General features: G+C 40.1%; 1 protein-coding gene across 3 annotated transcripts in view; it reads left to right on the plus strand.

Annotated features, from left to right (window-relative positions):
* Window positions 1-22629, plus strand: part of TBC1D23 (TBC1 domain family member 23) — a 1834851-nt gene that overhangs the window by 485901 nt on the left and 1326321 nt on the right. For all 3 annotated transcript variants that reach the window (XM_044071377.1, XM_044071378.1, XM_044071379.1), the window contains exon 3: window positions 12240-12345. In XM_044071377.1, coding sequence (XP_043927312.1) covers window positions 12240-12345 — 106 coding nt within the window. The remainder of the gene's footprint in view (window positions 1-12239; window positions 12346-22629) is intronic.

A 22629-nucleotide genomic window follows, 5' to 3' on the forward strand; every position in this document is an offset into this window, starting at 1 on the left:
TCACAGTTTGCTACCCTACAGTCCATTTCAAATTCATCCACAAGGCTCATTTCATACGCAGCTGAAGGTACCACAAGGGAGTTGGGTTCAGGCATTTCCTTTAGGAGGCATGCCTGGATGTGCCTTTGTGATTTTGTGGAGCCCTTCAAATCCTGTTTCATCAATGCTGCTTTTGATGGAAGCCCATTGTTTGGCTCAAAAGTGAAGGACACATTCTCCAGGTGTGGGCAAGATGGTAAAACCCTGTCTGCAGTGAGTGCACGTTTTTCCACTCTGCAGACAACCTTTTCTAGAATTCAGTGAAGTGGGCAGAAAATGTGGTTCAAAACATCACAAGATCATTTCCATGAACCACGTAGAGAAAGTTCCCCCAGGGGCAGAGGTGGGAACTCTTAACGGAAGACTGCCCGCACAGCAGAGGAGGCCTACGTAACCAGTGGTCTAGAGATTCCTCCTCCATCAGACTCTATCAGCAGTTCTGAAAGGAGGCCCAATTCTTCACCTCTGGAGGCAACTGGATGTCTGTTATCCCTGCACCAGAAGGCCTAGCTAGACATTACAGAAGATGCATGGGTGCAAAGCATCATTTCCAGAGGTTATAAAATTTTCTTTTCCCTTCCTTCCGCTTTAGCAGCAACCAAAATTCCTGACATCACACCCAGTCAGAGGAAAGCAGCAGCACTAGAAATAAAAAAAGCTGCTAGAAAAGAGGGTCATCCAAGAGGTCCCCCCAGACCAGAAAGGATCCAGAACTTACTCAAGATTGTTTTAGTGCCAAAGAAAACAAGGGACTGGAGACCAATTCTGGATCTCAGCAAACTGAACAAATCAGTTGAGTACACAAAGTTTTGGATGGTCATGGTTCAGTCCATTTTGCCTTTCCTGCCGAAGGACAACTAGATGTGTTCAGTAGATCTTCTGGATGCATACTATCACATAAAAGTGAACAGACGCTTCCAGCTAGGAGCTAGTTATTACCAATTCAAAGCACTGCCCTTTGGCCTCACCACACTTCCCAGAGTGTTCACCAAATGCATGGCAGTAGTAGTAGTAGTCATAGCTTACTTGAGACTATGAGACTACACAGATACAGTGTTTCCTTCCCTGGCTCATTACCACTCTGACCAGGTATCTACTGATCAAAGCGAGAGATTGTGTACTCCAGTTGTGCTCTCACCTAAGTGTTATAGTCACTCTCAACTAAAACCAGCTCAAGTGCTAGAATTCATAGAAGCATTGTTCGACAGTATATCAGTGACAGCCTCCCTTCCCCTGCCAAGGGTACAGAATTATAAGATTTCATTTCAAAAAGATAATTCAAGTCTTCACTGTCTGCCCGACTGATTCTACAAGGGTTCGGGTTGATGTCTGCAACCATAATTCTGGTTCAGTTGGCAAGATACCGTATGAGAATTCTTCAGTGGGCCCTGGCAACTCAGTGGTCCATTCTTTATCAGCCGTTGTCCACCCAGATCAAAGTCACTCAAGCATGCAAAATATGTCTCAGATGGTGGATTTGCTCAGATTTCACAAGACCACCCTTTCATGCTACCTTAGTCCAAGACCATAGTGACCACAGATGCGTCCCAATTTGGGTGGGGGGTGCCACTTCTTTGTAAAGACAATCCAAGACACCTGGTTCCCAGAAGAGGCCAACATACATATCAGTGTCTTGGAAATGAAAGTGTTTCTGTTAGCGCTGCAGGCTTTTCAAGACTCTCTCCCTTCAGGGAATGTTTCAATTCAGACAGACAGTGTCGGTCATCTGGTACATCAACAAACAAGGAGGAACCATATCTTGCCCCTTATGTCAAGAAGCTTGGAAAGCATGGCAGTGGATGATCTCATCCAATTGATTTCTGATAGCAGTGCGCATTCTGGGGAAATCCAGCATGATTGCAATTGGGCAGATCCATTCTTTTACCTCGCAAGTTGTCTCTGAACAGGGAAATTGCAAAAAAGATATTTTGTCAGTGGGGACAATCATGTTGCGATCTTTTTGCATCTCCCCTCAACAGCAAGTCCAGCAGGTTCTTTGCCCTGATCCCCCCACTGGGGTAGTCACCGAGCGATGCTGTTCTCCAAGATTGGCCCTTGGTCTCCTTTATGCTTACCCCCCAACTCCTCCGATCCCTAAATTTCTTCAGAAAACATCTCGATTGAAGAGCATACAGGTTCTTATTTCTCTGGCTTCATCTAGTTCATCCTCCATAGATCCTGGATACACTTACAGATCTTCTGTGTCATCCAACAGACATGATTCATCCAGACATTTTTGGGCCTAAAGTTGGCTGCATCATTTCTCCAACTCCGTTGGTAGCCGGACAGCCCTGGCTCTTCTCCCCTGTCTATCGCATTCTGTTGTCTTCCCACAAAGTTTCCATTAGGAAGATTTACAAAAGTAGATGGAAAAGATCGACCCTTTTTCAGTGTCTGTACCCAAGGTTCTTGAATTTTTGGCTACTATTTTTAATGAAGGGGCTAGTTCTTCAGCGGTTATCAGCAGTTAAAGTGCAATTGGTGGCTATTTCTAATTTTCATATTGGAGTTGGCAATTCCTTCCTAGTTTCATCACGACTATGTAAGGTATTTATTAAAGGTACTTTTTTTGCTGAAACCTCCCCTATAAAGATCGTCCTTCATTGTGGGATTTAAACCTAGTGTTATAAGCCCTGACTCAATCACAATTTGAACCAGCTGCTAAATGTGAGCTAAAGATGTTCTTCTTGTTTAACTGTTGCAGTCATTGCATTTGGGTAAACTGCTGGCAGGTTGCCCTCAGTCGGCCTGATTAACAAAGTCTTGGGACCTGCATCGGTTTCTGTCCCTTCTTCCATGACGTCAGGTCATCAGGAGTATAAAACATGCAGCCGACGCCATTGCATTGGTCTTTCTTGCCACGCAGTGCCCAAAGCAGAAGCAGTTCACAAGTGCCGGTCAGCCGACTCCTGAAATTTTCATTTTCGAGTTTCAGAACCAAAGTCTTCAACTTAAAGCTAAGTACTCCGTTGGGGAAACTTTTTCTTGCTCCTTACCGATGTCAGTAAAAGTTAATAATTGCATTACTTGTGGGAAGCAAATACCTCATAAGGATTTTCACTTGTACTGCATTCCTTGCCTAGGCCCTGACCATGATGTACCTTGCTGTCAGTTTTGTGCTTTATTTAATCAACACACTATTAAACGTCGGTACATTTTTGCTTCTAAATATTTTGGCTCTTGCTTTAATTATCCAGAAATGTCGTCGGTTAACAATCTGACTACCGGAATACCTAAAAAACGTAAAGAAAATGACAGAGACAGGCCATTGAGGTTCAAAACTGCCAAAGACGCTTCTGCTTTGCCAGTCGCCAGTTCGCCGGTACTCAGTGAGGCGCGGTCACAGACCCTGATACCCGCTAATTCTGATTCGCAGGCCTCTACTGAGACCCATTCGGAGTCCGGTATGCTGCGAGGTGCTTCAGTTATGGTACCTGCAGATGTCTCTACCTTGGATGGGTCCGGAGCCACTGTGCAGGCACCAGCTTCTGAGGTTGTTTTTAGGCCTACAGATTTGTATATTAGACTGACGCCATCTTCAAAACTAAGGCCAAAATCTCAGAACTATGTCTAAAAAAACCGATGCCTAGGCCACATGTGCAGGCCCCTATGCCTAAGAAACAAATTATCAAAATGGCTGAAGATTTAATTACTCTGATCAGGGGTAGCCACCCCCCACCCCCTTCTAAGAGACCTAGGCAAGATATTGACTATGAATCTTCTGAACAGGATTCTATTTCCTCTGATTCTTCTAATGAACAGGAATTGTCTATACCTACTTATGAGGACTCTGATGCAGAAGATTCCTTTCCTTCTGCTTCTCCCCCTGAGGATTTTTCTTTTGGGGAAACTTTACATACCTTAAGGGAACATTTCCACTGGGAAAGTCAGGATTTTTCTGAATCTAAAAAGAGTCTTAGAGATTTTCTTCTTCTTCCTCAGCATAGGCCTTTGGCTATACGTCCTGTTCTAGACATTGTTGATGATGTTTTTACAGAATCTAGTATGGCTCCTGATTCTCTGCCTCCGGCTCCTGGTAAGCCAGACAGATACTACAGGGTTCCTGACTCCCACAAATTCCTTTTCAAAAATCCTGTTGCGGATCCTGAAACCATTTCTCAGGTTCCCAAAGGCATTAAGGCTTTTATTGCTAAAAATCCTACCCCTTCTGATAGAGATTCCAGGGCACTGGATAGATGGGGTAAGAAGGTTTACACCTCTGTAACCTTGGCAATCAAGGCTTTAAACTGTCAATTTCATATGCTAAAATATCAACAGCATATCATCATGGGACTGCTTAAACAGAAAATGATGTTAATTTCTGACTGTGTGGAAAATAGAGATTTACAGGATCTATTACATTCAGCTGAACAAGTTGGAAAACATACTTTGCAATGTTGTTTTGATTCTTTGGAGGCCTCTTACAGGGCTGCTGTAACTGGCTCTGTGCTAAGAAGGCATGCTTGGCTCAAAGAGCAAACTCTGCCTGATAATGTTAAAGCAAAATTGTTGGATGCTTCTTTACAACAGGACCGTCTCTTTGGTAATAAGGCTGAAGAAGTTCTAAAAAAGATGGAAGATGAAGCTAAATCTATGCAAACTCTGAAAGATTTCTTACAAGTGCAATCTCCAAGATTTAGTAGGCACTGGCCTACCAAGAACTGGTCCTTTCCAGTTCCTTCGAGAGCCACTCAAGTCAAACCCAGACATTCCAAAGGCATCATGTTTCAGTCCCAAGGGACTTTCAGAACAAAACATTGGGGTGCCTCCTCTTCCAAATCTGGAAACAACAAGACACCTCCCTATGGTAAGCAGTCTCAATGACTTCCCTTTACACTTACAAAGCACTTACCTTTTAGCCTCCCCTTTGGGGGGAAAACTGGCTCTTCATGCAAGAAACTGGCAACTTATAACCCAGGACAAATGGGTTCTAAATATAGTATCCCAGGGATACAGATTTCATTTCCACACATTGCCAATTCCAAATGGATGGCCAGACCTGCCCCCAAATCAGTGGGCAGAGGCCCACAAACAAGTACTTTCCCTCATGAGCATGGGGGCTTTTCAACCAGTACCAGAAGAGGAAAAGGGACAAGGATTTTATTCAAGACTTTTCCTGGTACCCAGAAAAGACAAATCATGGCGTCCAATTCTGGATTTATCTACTCTAAACACCTTTCTGGACATTCCAAAATTCAAGATGCTGACTCTTCACCAGTTACTTCCTATGCTAGGCAAAGATGCCTGATTGGCAACTCTAGATTTAAAATTTGCATATCCCAATCAGGGAATCTTGCAGAAGATAACTCCGCTTCAAAGCAGGCTACTTGCATTACCAGTTCTCTGCACTGCCCTTTGGCTTATCTACTACGCCCAGGGTCTTTACAAAGTGCCTGGCTCCAGTAATTGCATTTTGCAGGCAAAGAAATATTCAGATATATACATACCTGGACTATTGTCTAATTCAGGCAGAAAACAAGGACATTCTTCTAAAACATCTGGCATTTGTAAAAAGGGTTCTACCTTGTCTAGGGTACACTATAAATGAAAAGAAATCACAACTGGTACCCTCTCAAAAAAATTACATTCCCTGGGTGCAAGCTTGAATACAACTGCCCAGATGGCTTTCCTTACACCAGAGAAGCAAATTCATTTGGTGACCTACTTCAAACAGGTGGCCACAAAAACCCTGCTTTCTGCAAGGCAAATACTGCAAGCCTTGGGGTTCATGGCCTCCTGCATTCTTCTAATTCCATATGCAAGACTGCATTTGAGGAAACTTCAGTGGTATTTAAAAAGTCTATGGAGTCAGCGTTGTCAAAGCCTGGAAACAATGATACCTATCATACATTGCCTGCACCTAGAGTTCCTATGGTGGGCAGAGGCCTGCCACCAGAACAAGGGACTGCCATTCACACCACCCCCTGCCGCCCAAGCCCTAACTACAGACGCATCAGACTATGCATGGGGTGCTCATCTGGCAGGGAAGTGCATTCAGGGAAAATAGAGCACAAATGAAATGCACCTTCACATAAATCAAAAAGAAATGCTAGCTGTACAGAATGCACTGACAGCCTTCAAGGACTACCTTCATCCAGGACAATTACTGATAAAGACAGACAACAACACAGTTATGTGGTGCATAAACAAGCAGGGGGGTGCACACTCCTACCCCCTTTGCAGACTAGCCATGGCATTGTGGAACACGGCCTTGACCTATCAAGTACAACTACAAGCTTAATTCCTGCCAGGAAAGCTGAATGCTCTGGCAGATGAACTAAGCAGAAATCTCATGGACCCTCACAAATGGAAACTGGAACTATGGATTTTTCAGCATGTTGACATGCTAATGGGGGAGCCCAGACATAGATCTTTTTGCCTCACCCCAGAACTATCAGTTGGACAAATTTTGCACAAGAACTCGTCACAAAAAAGCCTGGAAAGTGGATGCTCTGTCCTTCAGCTGGAAAAACTATCAGTTTATGCCTTTTCCCCTCTGCTCTCCAAAGTTCTACTAAAAGTCAAACAAGACAAACCAAAAATGATTTTGATTGCTCTAGACTGGCTCCACCAACACTGGTATCCACTCCTGCGCAGTGTCACACCTTCCTCCGTGGCACCTGCCTCAGACACCTTACTTACTGTCTCAGCAGAACAACCAAAGTCTGCACACTCAGCTCCAAACTTTGAATCTTGCAGGGTGGCTAATCACCTAAATTCACCCTTAGCATCCCTCAGCAAACCTGTGATGGATGTCATTTTGGAGGCAAGAAGACCTAGTACTAGAAAATCTTAAGCTGACAAATGGAAAAGATTCTGTGCCTGGAATCAGTCTCAAGGGATAAGCACAGCAGTGCCCAACATTCCTCAGATTTTGCAATACTTAACTGAGATGCTTCACAAGGGCCTGTCCTTTTCTTCCATAAAAATCCACGCCTCAGCCATTTCAGCTCATTACAACACAGAACCTCCCCTCTTCTCTCATCCTCTGCTAAAGCAGATCTCAGAGGGGCCAAAAACTTAAGACCATCCAGGAGAGCTCAAACTCTTGCCTGGGGCCTTAATTTTGTATTGGAGAAACTCACTGTCCCTCCTTTCGAGCCAGCTGCTACTGCAGACTTAAAATTTCTCTCCTGGAAAACAGCTTTCCTTTTAGCAGTCACTTCAGCTAGAAGGATTTCTGAATTACAGGCTCTTATGGCAGTGGAGCCTTTCATCATTTTTCATGCGGACAGGGTATCTGTCAGGACCAATCCATCCTTCATGCCTAAGGTGGTATCCAGTGTGGCTCTTAATCAGACCATTCATTTGCCAGCTTTCTTTCCCAATCCACAGAACAAGGGGGAGCAGATTCTGCATTCATTGGATGTACACAGACGACTTAGATTTTACTTAAACAGGAAAAGAAAATCTGAATAACTGTTGGTAGCATTTGCTGCAGGGGCAGAGGGAAATGCTCTTTCAAAGTAAACCATTTCCAAATGGATAAGCCATTGAATTCGTTTCTGCTATAAGCACCATGGAAAAACTATCCCCCAGGGGATCTGATCCTATTCCGCCAGGGCTGCATCTACTTTAACAGTCTTTCTCAGAGGTGTTCCTACCAGGGACATTCTAGAAGCTGCTACCTGGAGCTCAATTCATATTTTCACCAAAGATTACCATTTACCACTTTTCTCTAAATCCAGAGCTGGCTTTGCCACTGCTGTCCTACAGGGCCTTATAGCTGGTCCTAATGCTGTATAATTCCCTCCACCCAACCATAGCTGTGGGAATCTACCCAAATGTAATGACTGCAACAGTGAAACCCGAAGAACATAGTACAGTTGTGTACACTTACCATAAATGTAGATGTTCGAGTGTATTCACTGTTGCAGTCCTGGTTACCCTCCCTCCAGCCCCCTATTTTTCTCTGGCTATACCGCTACTTTCTTTCACTATGCTTAAAAGCCCTTTTGGTGTATTTGCTTTTGGTTGGAGGAATATATTTTTTGTGTTTTTAATTTTATTTGCTCCCCATTTGGGGGGCACCTGGCATCTGGGGCAAGAAAAACTAATGTAATGGCATCGGCTGCAATGTTTTATACCCCTGACGACCTGACATCATGGAAGAAGGGACAGCAACCAACTCAGGACCCAAGACTTTGTTAATCAGGCCGACTGAGGGCAACCTGCCAGTAGATTACCCAAATGTAATGACTGCAACAGTGAATACACTCGAACATCTACATTTATGGTTAAATGTACACAACTGTACTTTTTTAACTTGGAAAACAATATTTTTGGTAGTTATTACATTGGCTAAGAGAGTTTCATTCAGAACTGCAAGCCTTCTCATAAAGATAGTGTCTTAATGAACCAACCCATCCTTTCTTCCCAAGGTGGTGTCAGGATCCAAAATTAATCAATCCATCATTCTCCTAGACTTCTTCCCAAATTTTTCCAAGAAAGGGAAATATGTTTTGCCATTTGTTGGACGTTCAGAGGCACTTGCGTTTCTATCTGCATAGAAGTGACAAATTCAGAAAGTCAGATAAATTAGTTGTCTCCTTTTCAGACTCGAGATTGGATAAACCAGTTACCAAAATAACCTTAGCTAAGTGGCTAACTGATTGATTGCATTTCTTTTGTCCTCAGCAAATTGGGTTTGTCCCTGCCAAAACCTTTGAGAGCTCGTTCAACTAGATCCATGGCAACCTCTTCATTATTTCTATCCAGGTACTCCATGGATGATATTTGGGTTGTAGCCACTTGGGCTAATCTTCATACTTTTATTGCTCATTACAGAGTTGATCTGATCTTTAGGGGAAGAGCAGCCTTTGGCTCAATGGTACTCAAGAATAATCCTTTCTTATAGTCCACCCAGGATTCATGTATCTGGGGGGCTCTGTCCCACATGTTGAGGGATGAATGAAAATTGGCAACATTAGATAAAGAAGTTATGCAGTCACCATAAAATTCTATCTGTGATGTCTATTTTAATTCTTCCTGAACCCCCCAACCCAGCCATCCCCCTACCTTTTATGACTTCTGGAAGAACGAGAGGAAACCAAAGGAGCCTCTATTCCTCTTTTTGAGCTCCAGAAAGTGGTTTCTTATATGCATGTGTATGTATATGTGTGTGTATATGTGTGTATGTATATATATATATATATATGTGTGTGTGTGTGTGTTGTTTAGACATAAAAAAAGCAGCAAACGAGATTTGAGTTATGGACGGGAACTATAACATTATGGGTAAGGGAGGAGCTTGAGAGTTTACAGTAGACCACAGGCCATAAAAAAAGCAGCAGAGTCTGATCAGAGGATTGGATCCAAACTCGCATGTTGAGGAAGAATGAAAATGCATAACACAGATGGAATGTTATGGTGAGTGCATAACTTCTATTGTATAGCATGCAGTAGGTGTCATGTATTATAAAAATACTGTTAAGAACAACATTTGTTTTCCTTACAGTTACCTGTTTTCTTCTTCTCTTCTCCTTTATGTTCTACAAAACATTAATGACATGAAGTAGGCCATATCCTTTGGAGTCCACTACAAGTTTAACAAAGTCAAAAAAGTCCAATATTTCAAGGTTTTATTGTTCTGTCATATTTCACAAATGTAATTAATGCTTTGTAATTCCATATTTATTCATTGATTTCTGAGTTGCTGGTTTTCTTCCTGTTGATCTACATCTCCCAATTCCAGTCTCTGGTTCATTTCCAATGTACTCCTGGTTCTATTAGCCAACTCCTGTGATTTTTAATGTCTCTCAAGCATTTTTCTTTGCATCATTGACAAAGGTTTCACTGGCATAGTCTGTCAGTGAGCTTTATTGTCAGAAGAATAAGAAGCAGAATTGTCTTCTGTTTGATAGGTCACTTTTTGTTGGACAAACTTTTGTATTACCTTCTTAGCATGTTCTGCATCAAACATGACTTTGACCCTCCAGGAAAAAAATAATCTGAAGATAGCTGGATACAGCAGTTTGAATCTCACACCTGCTTCTCAACATTCCCTGATTTGCTGAAAAAATGTAGTACTTTTCTGCATGATGTATAGTGAGTAATCATTTTCCACAAACATTCTACTGTTTCCAACTTTTAGTACTTTGTCCTTCTGCCACAGTTTTGTCAGAATCAACTCTTTCTGCTGGTATGATTACATCTTTACTGTTAAAGGTCCTGGCTGCTCTCTCATGGCCAGTTTTGGAGCATACACATGATATGCCATTTCAATTAACAACTCCTGCTGGGGAATACCAGTCGAGTTGCTTATCTGTGCTTTGATAAAATTAATAGTCTGTTCCTTCCAGTTTCTGTGGTACAGCAGAAAATCTCCTGTCTTCCCTATGTGCTGTGCCCTCTAATTGTACCCTTTTTGAAACACGTCTTGTGAGCAGTGTCATACTCAGCCAACATTTTCATTTTGACCTCTGATTTTTTCAGTTTTATCAGCTCATCTGAATATCTGTCTAAAGCTCCTTCCATTTTTTCCAGCCTTTTGTTATTTGTGTTGATGTGCTCCTTCAGTGTTTCATTTATTTTAAACAGCTCTGAGCACATTTAACTTTTTTGCTCTAGATTACTGGAAGTCCTGTCTTGCACCAAAGCTGAAGCTTGAACTAATTTTTGCTGAACATTTGCAGGATTCTTCCCATCCGATGTTTTTCCTTCTCACCTTTTATGATTGGTTTTCTTCCAGGTTCTCCGAATTTCTTTTTTGCTGGCATCCAGGCATTGCACTTAGTAGCCAATAACTGAAATTGCTCAAAAAGACAAATTCAGTGGGCCTTTTCTAATGCTCTGTTTTCACGCTAGGAGAAGTGAAATTAAGCTTTTCTAAGATGGCTGCGCACTGAGCAGGACTTGAAGTGTAGATTCTGTTTCTTTTGTTTACACAATTTTAGTCTGCAAAACTTCATCTCTTTTAATGTGGTTATTCTCAGTTTCACCTTTTTCTTGTCTGCCTTCAGATCCACCATCTTTTCAGAATATCAACTCAAATCTACTGTCACTTCTTTTGACCTTTTAATATATACCAGAAATAAATGTTAATATTGTGTATTTCTGATATTATTGACTCTAATCGTTTCTCCTGTTCTGCCCATCATTTTTAGTCAAAATAATTCTCAGTTTCAAGACAGTTCTCTTTAGTTCAGGATTCAGCTTGACGTCATGACAGCTCTTAACTGTTAAAAAATCTCTTTTCACTCCTTACTTTCTTCTTGTAAGCAGAATTATTAAACCATAGGACCACAAGAGCTTCAGAGATTAATTTATATTAACAGTCTCAGTTTTCTAGCATTAAAATTACAGTTTTAATCTTGGAAGGAGAGGGTGCTTTGCTGAAACAGTTCTCACATATTCCTGGCCTTGACAAGAAGTATAGTGCTCAGGAATTTTTGATGTCTGTGTCAGTAGCTTAATTTGTGTGGCTCAATAGTAGAATTATGAGTAAAAGTCACAGCACATTGCCAAACATCACAGATGCTGAAGTATGTATAGTTATATAAATCTGATGCTTGGTTGGCATAGCATATGGTACAAAATGTGACGTGGCAGTAATTCAACAAGTCTGCTGCATTAAATAAGAAAAAATGTAACAGTGTGAATTAAAAGTATTTTGATGTGTAACTAAAGAGGGTATAGGGAGGCATGAGACCAATAATTAAGTGTCCTTATGATCATGACTGTGAAATGCATTGAAGTCCTTTAATGTTTATCCTAGAAAGAGCATTTTACACTTTAAAATGACCCAATGCAGACAACTGAGGAGGAGAGTGAAGCTGATAAGATTTCTTAATGCTTGTTTTATGTCTGGTTGTACTGAGCATTTAATGTTTTAATTGCTTTGTGATGTTTGTTTTGTACACTATTTCACTACATTGTTCAGTTGATGTAACTTACCTATACTCTTTGTAACTGTGTTATATTATTTGTTGCCTTTGTGCTTTTGTTCTTGGTTGTGGCTGAGGAGGTCACTGAGGCAGTCCACTTGGTTCACAAACAAACAAACTAGCTGTCAAATAGTAAACAGTAAATTAATGCACCTAGCATAAGAAAACATTATTTTAAAGTCACTTCTGCCTCTGTATAACAGTACAGGTAAATAATGGTATGCAGTCATTTTTGTCTGTTTTATCACATTTCTTTTTTGTTGTTTGCTTGGCAATTTCCTAGTTTAGACACATGGGCTCTTTTTGTCTTTTTAGATTGCACTTAATGTAGCAGGTAAAGGAGACAGCTTAGCGTCATGGGATGGTTCCTTAGATTTGCCGGAACAAGCCTTGATACACAAAGATAGCCAAAAATTAGTTGGTAAGCATTTTTTTCCTCCTCTTTATACTTAACGAGTTTCTCTTAAGTAGGAGCTGCAAGTCTATTGTTACCTTCCATATACTGCAGTGAATTACTGAGTTACAGATGTATTTCAATGAAATGTATACATTACTTTTTGCCAATATATAACCTATCGTCATTAAGAGCAAAAATTATTCCTTTAATACTGTTGAGTGTGAAGTCACTTGGGTATAGTTTAATATTCAGAAATTGACCTTCAGTAGAGGCAAAATTGTTTTCTGCTGTAACAAATCATATTATCTTTAGGTATGTAGCTGCATAAAAAGCTGGAATAACTCATTAGAAGGAATGTCTTTACTTATTTAGCAGTTTATTCCAACCATTCACTGACATGACCCTTCCCCATTTTTACCATCATATCTAATGTTGTCTTTTCAGTCTTCCTCACTGATGGTTCTCTGATCCAGTCCTTGGATCTGGCTCGGCTGCATTTTCTAGACTTTGGATCCCATTCTTGAGGTCCCTCTTCCCATAATGCACTGCACTGTCCCTAACTCCCCAGATCTCATTTGCTGCCATTGTGATTAGATGGAGGATTCTGCGTCTCGAGCAGTAAGAAGATTTAGTTTATTGAATTAATCTGTTCTTCTGTCTAAATTTCTTGTTCTGTTGTTTCTTTAAGCTTCTTTCTTCCCTCGGTAACCACCGGCTGACATTGGGCTAAAAACTATTTTGATTTTTCATTCAGGAAATGAATTCCTTTCCTTTACAACTTCCAGATTATGTAAAACTTTCCTGTAAAGAATCTTGATGCTTAGACCTCCCATGAGAGACCCCCTGTTCTCCTTCGAATCTCGCGGTTATCCTTCAGGGACTGATAAAAAAAACTCCTTGAACCGACAAGCAATTGGGATATGACTTTTTTCATATGAAATGTTTTTTTTTTGGTAACAGCTACCTTTGGCAAACAAATTTCAGACCTCTAGGCCTTGTTTGCCAAGTCTCCTTACATTAATTTTCATAAAAGAGGGTGTTCCTCTGATCAATCCCTCCCTTTTTTTTTAACCAAAGTAGCCACAAAGATGAACATTAGTCATCCACACAACTGCCTTTTTTTGTTACCAACCTTTTTAATTATGGCAAACACTTGTTACATCTTCTTGACTTCCATTTACAGATATGCTCATGTTGCATGAGACCAAAAAGTACAGAATGTCTGACCATCTGTTTATCCTCCCTTTCTTTCTAACTGCTTGGGTTAAACGGTGCCCAAGATTACACTGGTCAAACAGATTACTGACTAAGTTTTCACTGAATTGTTCCCCAAATGGTCTGTAGTTCCTTTGTTACAGCCCATTTTACCAGATTTATGACTACTGCATGTACTTTTCTGCCAGAGCTTCTATCAGTTGTTGTCCGTCCTGCTGTCACCTGGTCAAAGACTCCTAGCTGTGTGACATATTACAACTGGGCATTGTCTCCAGAAACAGAGTTTATTTTGGTCGACAGTGCATACCCTTTGAGGGCCTCCCAAGAGTCATGTTGCTGGGGATTCTGACCCATCAGTGAGGAAGAATGGAAAGGACAACATCAGATAAAGAAGTTATGCACTCACCATAATGTTTCATCTGTGTTGTCCATTTTCATTCTTCCTCATCTTCCCTCCCATCCAGAGAAATACTTGATCTGATAGAATAGCAAGGGTGTTGGTCCACCAACTCCCCCTCCGAAGAGGAGTCAGCATTCTGGCCCATCTGCTTACTGGATGGTTTCACCACTGATGAGCTCATTAACTTGGTCCCTTAGCAGGCTTGGAAAGGAAACTGATGTGTTGGCTGTGTGATAGATACCATAGTGGTTTTCGCAGCCATGAAAAATTAGCTTTCTGTCCGTCTCCGTAACAGGGAGTATAGGGCATTGGACACATTCAGAAAGTCAACAGCAATATTAGCTGTTTGCATGCTGAATTACCTAACCCATATGACACATTTCCAGAGAGACTTGACTGAGGAGTTTTCCCAAGTCCCTTTTGGGTAGTCTGTCTGCTGAGATACAGAAAACTGTGGAATTGCAGCTAATAACCCATCAATTGATATCTAATACATCTGTGTGACTGCTTTCCAATGCAGCTGATAGCACATTGAGAGCTGCAGACGCTGGCAGTGCCATTCACTGGCAGACCTGGATACATCTCTGCAACTCTCTGAAGAGATTCAAGACATAATTTGTCAGTGCACCCTTTGATGGTTCCACACTTTTTGGACCCAAGATCAAAGAAATGCTCACCAGAAGTGAGCAAGAGGGCAAAATCATATCTACAATGGACATCCTTTTTCCACCCCTAAAGGACTTTTTCCAGGAACAAAAAGGGTGGAAAGAAGTTTTGGTTTCTAAGTCCCAGAATTTTGCCCAGGATTCTTTTGCCAAACTTCCAGAATCAAGAGTACTCTTCCTGCGTCACCAAGCTTCTGAGGTCCTCTCTGTCTCACATCCCCCAGCAAGACTTATCTTTCAACTACTGGGGTCAGTGTCTGCTTCTGTTATGCTGGTTCTTCAGGCCAGATTCAGTATGAGGGTGCTGCAGTGAACTCTCCCTGTCTTAATGGTCTATGTTGTACCAACCCATGCAGTTCCCAGTTCCTCTTACACTGATATGCAGACTTCACATCCATTAGTGGTTGACTTTCCCACTAGTGAGTTGAGATCGATTGACCATCATTCCACCTGCTAAAGTGACTGTGTGCACAGATGCCTCCCTTCTGGGGTGGGGAAGCATTTTGAAAGGAAGATGATTCAAGGCACATGGACAACTTCAGAGGCCAGTCTTCACATCAATGTCTTGGAAATGAGGTCAGGGCTCCTATAGCTGCAGATGTTTTAGAATTACTTTTCCAAGGGTGTGATTTCCATCCAGAAGGACATTGTGGCTGTGGTCTGGTACATCAACAAGCATGGGGGTACCCATTCATGCCCACTGTCACAAGAAGCCATGAGGGTTTGGCAATGGGCAATGCCTTCCCAATGCTTTCTATTGGCAATGCATATCCTGAGAAATTCCAATGTTTTAATGGTTAGGTTAAGCAGATCCATCCCCCTGTCCCTCAGCCAGTCAGTAGCAAACATGATTTTCAGACACTATAGCAAGGAGTGTTGCTACCTATTTGCATTCCACCTGAACACCAAATGCAGCTACTTCGCCTTGATCCCCCAGTAGTGTCAGTCACTGAGGGATACTCTGATTCACAACCATGTCTCCTATACACCTTCCCTCCCTTTCCCCTTATAACGAAGTTCCTTCAGAAAACTATTCATTGTAAGGCAACAGTGATTTACATTTCACCCTTCTGAGCTTGTCAGATTTTGTTCCCCTTCCTTCAGCCTTACACCCTACCTGGGTGCTGTACCCACTTCCAGATATGCTATTTCACCCATCTGGTCAGTCTTACTTAGCCTTAAAAGCCATGAAATTAACTGCATGGTTCCCCCATTTTCAGTTATGGTTAGATATGCCAGGCTTTCCACTTTAATTATCTGCTTCACAAAAGCCAAACACCTGAAAGGTTTATAGAATCAGATGGAAGATATTTACTATTTGGAGATCATTTAATAGCTGAGATCCCTTCTCATCACCTTTACCATGTGTTCTGGATTTGTTGGCATGATTATTTCAGGAAGGTGCTAGCTTTTCTACTATTAAGGTGTACAGCTAGTAGTTTTATCTAACTTTCATGTAGGAGAAAACCAGAACTGTGTTTCTTCCTTGAAACTTTCTAAAGCCCTTTTGAGTGGAACATTCTTTCTTATGCCCTCTCTAAGGGATCCAGTTCTTCCTTGGGACATTATGTAATTGCTTCAAGGCTTAACTAGACCATCTTTTGAACCAGTAGCTTTGGCCGAATTTCTGTCCTGGAAGATTATTTTCCTGGTGGTCATTACATCAGCTAGGAGAATTTCTGAGCTCTTGACATTGTATTGCAAGCCACTTTATTTGATCTTTCGTAAGGATAAGGTCACCCTTCAAAACTAGTCCAAATTTTCTTCCAGAAGTGGACCTGAAAGCTACCCTTAAACAGTTCATTAACTTACCAATCTTTTTTCCAAATTTTTGTAATAAAGGTGAGTAAGTTTTGCATTTACGGATTGTTTTTATCTAATTGAGGTTCTACTTATATCTTACAAAAGGTTTTAGAAAAACAGATCAACTTTTTGTTTCCTCTTCAAGAACCAAGTTGGGGGATAGTATTTCAAAAGTTGCATTATCGAGGTGGCTTTCTGATTGTATTAGTCTTGCATAATATAAAGAGAAGGGTATATCTCTCCCTCACAAACCAAGAACTTGTTCAACCAGAGCAGTTGCAGCTACTTTACTAGAGTGCCTTTAGACAATACTTGCGCTGCAGCTACTTTGTCTTCTGTTTACACCTTCATTTCCCATTACAAGCTAGCAATGCAGTCTAGATCCTGCATGTACTTCAGCTCTACCATCCTTCGGAGTATCTTTCCGTGATACCACCATGCAGTGCTAGTAGCTGGAGAATCCATCCCATCCACTGAATCAGATGAAAAACACATCTGATATGAAAGTTATATTGTTACCATAATGGTAGATCAGTGTTGTCTTACTCCATCTGGCTCGACCTTCGCTCCCTCCCTTCATCCCCTTACCCAAATTGTCATCTTATGGCTTTCAATCAACCACATTGGACTTGTCCAGAGCTTTGTCTGATCTACAGCTTGGAGCTACTTCCACGTAGTGGTTTTTAGGAGGATGTATAAGGTACAAGTGGGCAAACTCAATCTGAGGTATTATAGGGGCAGGAGGAAATTGCAGGTAGGGGAGAAGAGCCTGAGTCCAGGGTCTGAGAGCTTGAAAAGGTGCCAGTGTGAGATCCAGTAACCCATATGTTAAGACAAACAGAAGAAAACCTGTCTCTAGCATTGTGGTAAATCCATAAGTTTCATTTCATAGATTAATAGGTATATGCTAGGCTGACGACCACTGGACCTTTACAATTGTAGTCAAGCATCCCCAAAATATACACGTTATGTAAAATGGAAAAAAAAAAACACACACACCATATCCCCCTGCCAAATCAGAGAGTTGAGAAAACATTGATGGCAGTGTCAGCAATGACACCACTCGCAGTATATAAAAAAAAAAAAAAAAAGTACATCAGAAAACTATTAGTATGCAAAACATTAAGAGCTATTTAACAGTAAAATTCAAATATATTAAGTAGGCACTTAAAAATGTTTTAAAAATTAATTTAAACAAAAATCATAACTTGCTTGCTTTTAACATCAGAGTACTATTAATGGAAATGTTGTCATTAAGTCCTGGCGAAACAGTAGCATTCAATTTGAGTTGCCAGAATAGTTCCCTCACCTCCAACCTAGCCTCTCATAAACCACCTGTCTCATTTTTTTGCACCTTTTCCAGGATAAAAAAGATTTTTTGTTTTTGTTTTTTTTAAAATCCTGACAGGACAGAGAGTGTTTGAACAATGCATTCCTTTCATCCTTCTTAATTGCTAGCTTGTGCTCATAAGTTAATTTCCGCTGTATTTCTGTCTTCCCTATGTAGAATGCAGAACAGGTAAGGCATTTGGCTAAATATACCACCCCAGCAGTATTACAATTGAATCTACCATTGTTAGTTGCAGTGATTACATGAACCATATTTAGTCACTCCATACCAAATACTCTGGGCCTTAGATCTTTCAAAATGTCTTTAATATTCCTCCCCCTCTTGTAAGTAATAGTTGGTAATTCACCTAATTTATCTTCTGAGTTAAAAAAGTCCATTACCAGCTTCCAGTTATTGTAGATCATATCTTTCAGTGGTCCACTTCTAGCCGCAAAAAATAAAATCAAAGCATTTTGTAAATCATTGCGTTCAAATCCCCACTAGTCACAATAGGTTTATATCTTGTCCACCTGTGTAGTTTCTTCTCGCCAATTACATCCTGGGTCAAACCATAGAGGTAACTCCGATCCAAAAAAAGCCTACTAAGGAATTACATTTCAGACCCAAACACTCTGTCATCTGACACCAGTCTTGATAAGCAGATTGTCCCTTAATTAAATTCCCTTTTTGCCAGGAGGGGTAGCAACTGTTATAGTGTAGAAAGCTGTTAGAAAAAGTCCCTTGTCTTTTATATATTTATATATTAGACTTAATATTTACCGTCTAAAACATTTTTCTTGATAGTTGCATCCAAAAAATCAGTGGAATCATAATTATATTTACTACTGAATTTTAAAAAAAGGAACTGTAGTATTCAAATAGTTGGTAGACTATAGATGACCACTTGAGAATAATGACAATCAAGTATATCCAAAAAATCACCAGGTGACACCACAGCTTCGAAGGGAATCAGACTTTAATAGACAACAAAGAAGACATAAATTCCTGCAAGTGCTTTCACATTCCCTTTGAACGCTTCTTCAGACAATGCAAAAACATTTCCATCTTAGATTTTAATACCAAAAAGACTGCTAAAACACAATCAATTAATGAACCTAAATACTATTAGTTTAATAGCTCATAAAAACACACAATAGCAGTGTTATGCTGTTTAAAACATACACTCACAGTATCTAAAAGTATGTCTGACAAATAAAACATTGTTAATAGATCCACACATTCCTATATGTGCCTATAAAAACATTCATTATTATTGGTACATTTCAAAACATGTAAAAGCATACATTTAAAATCATACATATGAAATATATATATATATATATATATATATATATATATATACACACACAAAGTTATATATGTGTATACATTTAGTTAGATGTATATCATTTTTATTTACACATGTGCACATAGGAAAATAAAAAAATCCATAAAAAGTTTTTACCTACTTAGATACATAAATCTTCATATTAAAGACTAGGATCCTCAATAGCAAACATCATCAAAAAAGCCTATACATTTACTTATGTGGTAGGGGTCTATCATCTAAAAATGGTTTGAGAGAGACACATAACAGCATAATACTGCCATTGTGTCTTTTTATGAGCTATTACATTAATAGTATTTAGGTTCATTAATTGATTAATAATGTGTTTTAGCTGTCTTTTTGGTATTTAAATCTAAGATGGAAATGTTTTTGCATTGTCTGAAGAAGCGTTCAAAGGGAACATGAAAGCATTTGCAGGAATTTGTCTTTTTTGTGGTCTATTAAAGTCTGATTCCCTTCGAAGCTGTGGTGCTACCTGGTGGTTTTTTGGATATAGTTGGTAAACTATATTAAGGATTCTGTAGACCCATTCGAAAAAATGAGAATATCATTAAGGTATCTAAGATATAAACTAATGGACTGCCAAAGCTTACAATTAAAAATAAAACATGTCTCCCATATTCATAGAACAATATTGGCAAACACCGGGGCAGAAGAGGTACCCATGGTCACACCTTTAGTCTGTTTGTAGTAGTCTCTGTCAAAAAATACAAAGTTATTATCCAAGGCAATCTCCATAATTTCACAAAGTAATTCAGTTTTTTTTCTTTTGATAAGTCAGAGCCAATCGGTCAAAGCTTCCTCAAACTAATCCATCCCCAGTCTTTGTGGAAATGACCAGGAATAGATGTTTCACATCATTAGTCACAAAATAAACCTCCTTCTGATAGGATTTAATAAACTTGGTATAAACAGTGCCATGAGTCTTTTAAAATGTGTACTTTATCACCAAAAATTCTGTCAACTCATAATCCACCCATTTAGCCAGTGGTTCTGTCTTTGATCCCCCTGTGGCGAAAACTGGTCGAAGAGGGGGGTAAAAAACATCCTTGTGGGTTTTTAAATGTAGACAAATGCAAACAGTGGGTTACTTTCTACAGTCACTGACACTGTCTGACTGCAGGCATTCAGAATTTAATACACTTATCCTGTCACCCAATTCAGTGACTTTTACATGATCCAATTAGGTACTACTACCTTTTTTGACTACAGAGCTCCCTTTCCCAAACCACATGGCTAGATGCCACCAGCACAAATAATTACGCATGTATGTTTAGTTATAAATGTATGGATCCTATTACCCACGCATACTACTACTGCAAAAATACAATTAACACACAACAGCATCACTATCCAGCTAAAGTGGTAATTCACCAATAGCTGGTCCACATTAGTACTTCATCAGTTCTCCCTTAATCCAACATAAGGCATAGAGGCTGTTACAGATCTTTTACTTTTTGCTTTCAGTCTTCTGAGAGGATTTCTTCAAAGTGTGTAAGAAATGCACCATTAACTATAATTAATTATATTTGAAAGTAGCGGACTTTGATGGTGGCTATAAAATCACACCTCTGCTTTCCCATTTCGGAGATATTAGCATAGGGGATTTGAAAGCAGAGGTGTGTTCGGAAGAAATATTACAGCAGTTAATGGAGCTTGGAAAAAGATTCATTGGTCAGGAGGGGAACACTATCGCCGAATAAGTGTTTTTTTTTTTTTTTTTTGTGACATGCTTGATATAAATTATGATATATTTGTAGATAACTACATCCATCCAGTCACAACCCCTTTTTTCCCATTTTTTTACATGGGGTTGGGGTGCCACTTCAGCAGTGACAATCATCTAGAGCCGAGGTTTACACCACCAGGTGGCTAGCTGTGCCACACCACACCAGACTAGTACTATGTGATGAAGAAAATAAGATAATCCTCTTCTGCCACTTGTTGGTCAAGCAAATATCTATTCATTCAACAAACTGAAAAATAAAATGCTGCTGATGTACTGTTTTACATTATGCATTATTCTGTTGTCATTTTACATGATGTTTTGCTCCATATTTTCTGCCTGAAGTCCACAATCTGATTTGTGGAGACTGTTATGTATGTTTTTTGATAACTTCATATTTCATCTATATTACAACAGCAAATTACATAACCTTTCTGCCTGCAGATGCAAGAGACTTAAATGTGCAACAATGTGTGTCAAGGCTGATCGGATGAACTTTTTGAAGCATTTTCTTTTTTCAAATGTAAACATGTCATTTTTGTGTTTTCCCTTACAACACACACAACATGCTACAGATTTAACTTAATTTTTGAGCTGTAAGTGCAGTATCTAATTCGATTATATGGGCTGAAGTTCTTGATGCGCATACTCATTTCAAGAGTACAAGGAACTCTCCTGTTCAGATGAATACGTTCTTACAGGCTACACAGCAACTCAGATTTCCTGCCACATTTGTTCATGTAGAAAGCAATGAGTTAGGCATGTAGATATGTATAGTACCTTGTCAATTGCTTTTTCAGTGCCTTAAGCATTGCGACCACAAAGAAGCATTCTGAAGTTGTAAAAATTATTTGCTCATTGGTGTTTTACAGTTCACCTAAAAATTGTTCAGGGGCATTGCTGGGAATTCAGCAATGAAGAGCTGAGAGTTATGATATGAGAGTATCAGAAATGAAAATAAGACAGCAGCTGTTGACATCCAGTGGAGTTAGGGCTGGTGTTAACAGTCTGATGGTCCCCAGCGAGGCTTTTCTTGCATTACATGAATATCCATTCAAATGTTACTTTTGAATAACACATTCTTATCTTTTTGTGTATAGGAGAACATCATGAATGCCAGGCACACAGACTGGCTTTTGGCTGCTTGTTACATTATGACAAGCCTTTGTATCAAATCAAATTAGCCACACCACAGAGACCATTTTAAACCACAACGCCCTGCAATTAGTCAGTTATGTCATGTATTTCAGGTATAGTCACCAATTACGATGCAGCTGTATGCCAGTACAGACCAAGTCCCATATAGACAGCAGTAAGAAACACAGTTTATTGTTATGCATCAAGTAATTGTAATGAATTTGAAATGTGTTTTCTAATGTAGGTTTGTGTGTCCACATACCCTCTATGATTCAGAGTTTTTCTTCACCTAGCACCTACATACTAGAGTTTTGGGTATTTCCTTCAAATAAAATGTCCACCCCCATCCCTAGGTTTTATTGGCAGTGTATGACCACTCAAATAGACCTAATATTAAAACATGGTCTGTAGCCCATTATAGAGATATCTACAAGGAACAGACACACTCCAGAGTCATTATTTTGTTACACTAGAGAAATCAGCATACCGTGGAGAACAAGCATGGCAGTGTTAGCCTGTGCTGAAGGCTAAGAATGACTGAAACTGATTACAGCCTAGGGCACCCAAGGTAAATTAGGGGCTCAGGTCTTGATAGCACTGGTTAGAGGAGATGGATGTGTGCAAGCCCAGGGAGACCTGCTGGCTGGCTGGATTCCCCTGGTGAAGACCAGGGAAACTGCCATA

This window comes from Protopterus annectens, chromosome 5.part0, assembly GCF_019279795.1.
Source record: "Protopterus annectens isolate FY-2018-M chromosome 5.part0, PAN1.0, whole genome shotgun sequence".
NCBI lineage: Eukaryota > Metazoa > Chordata > Ceratodontiformes > Protopteridae > Protopterus > Protopterus annectens.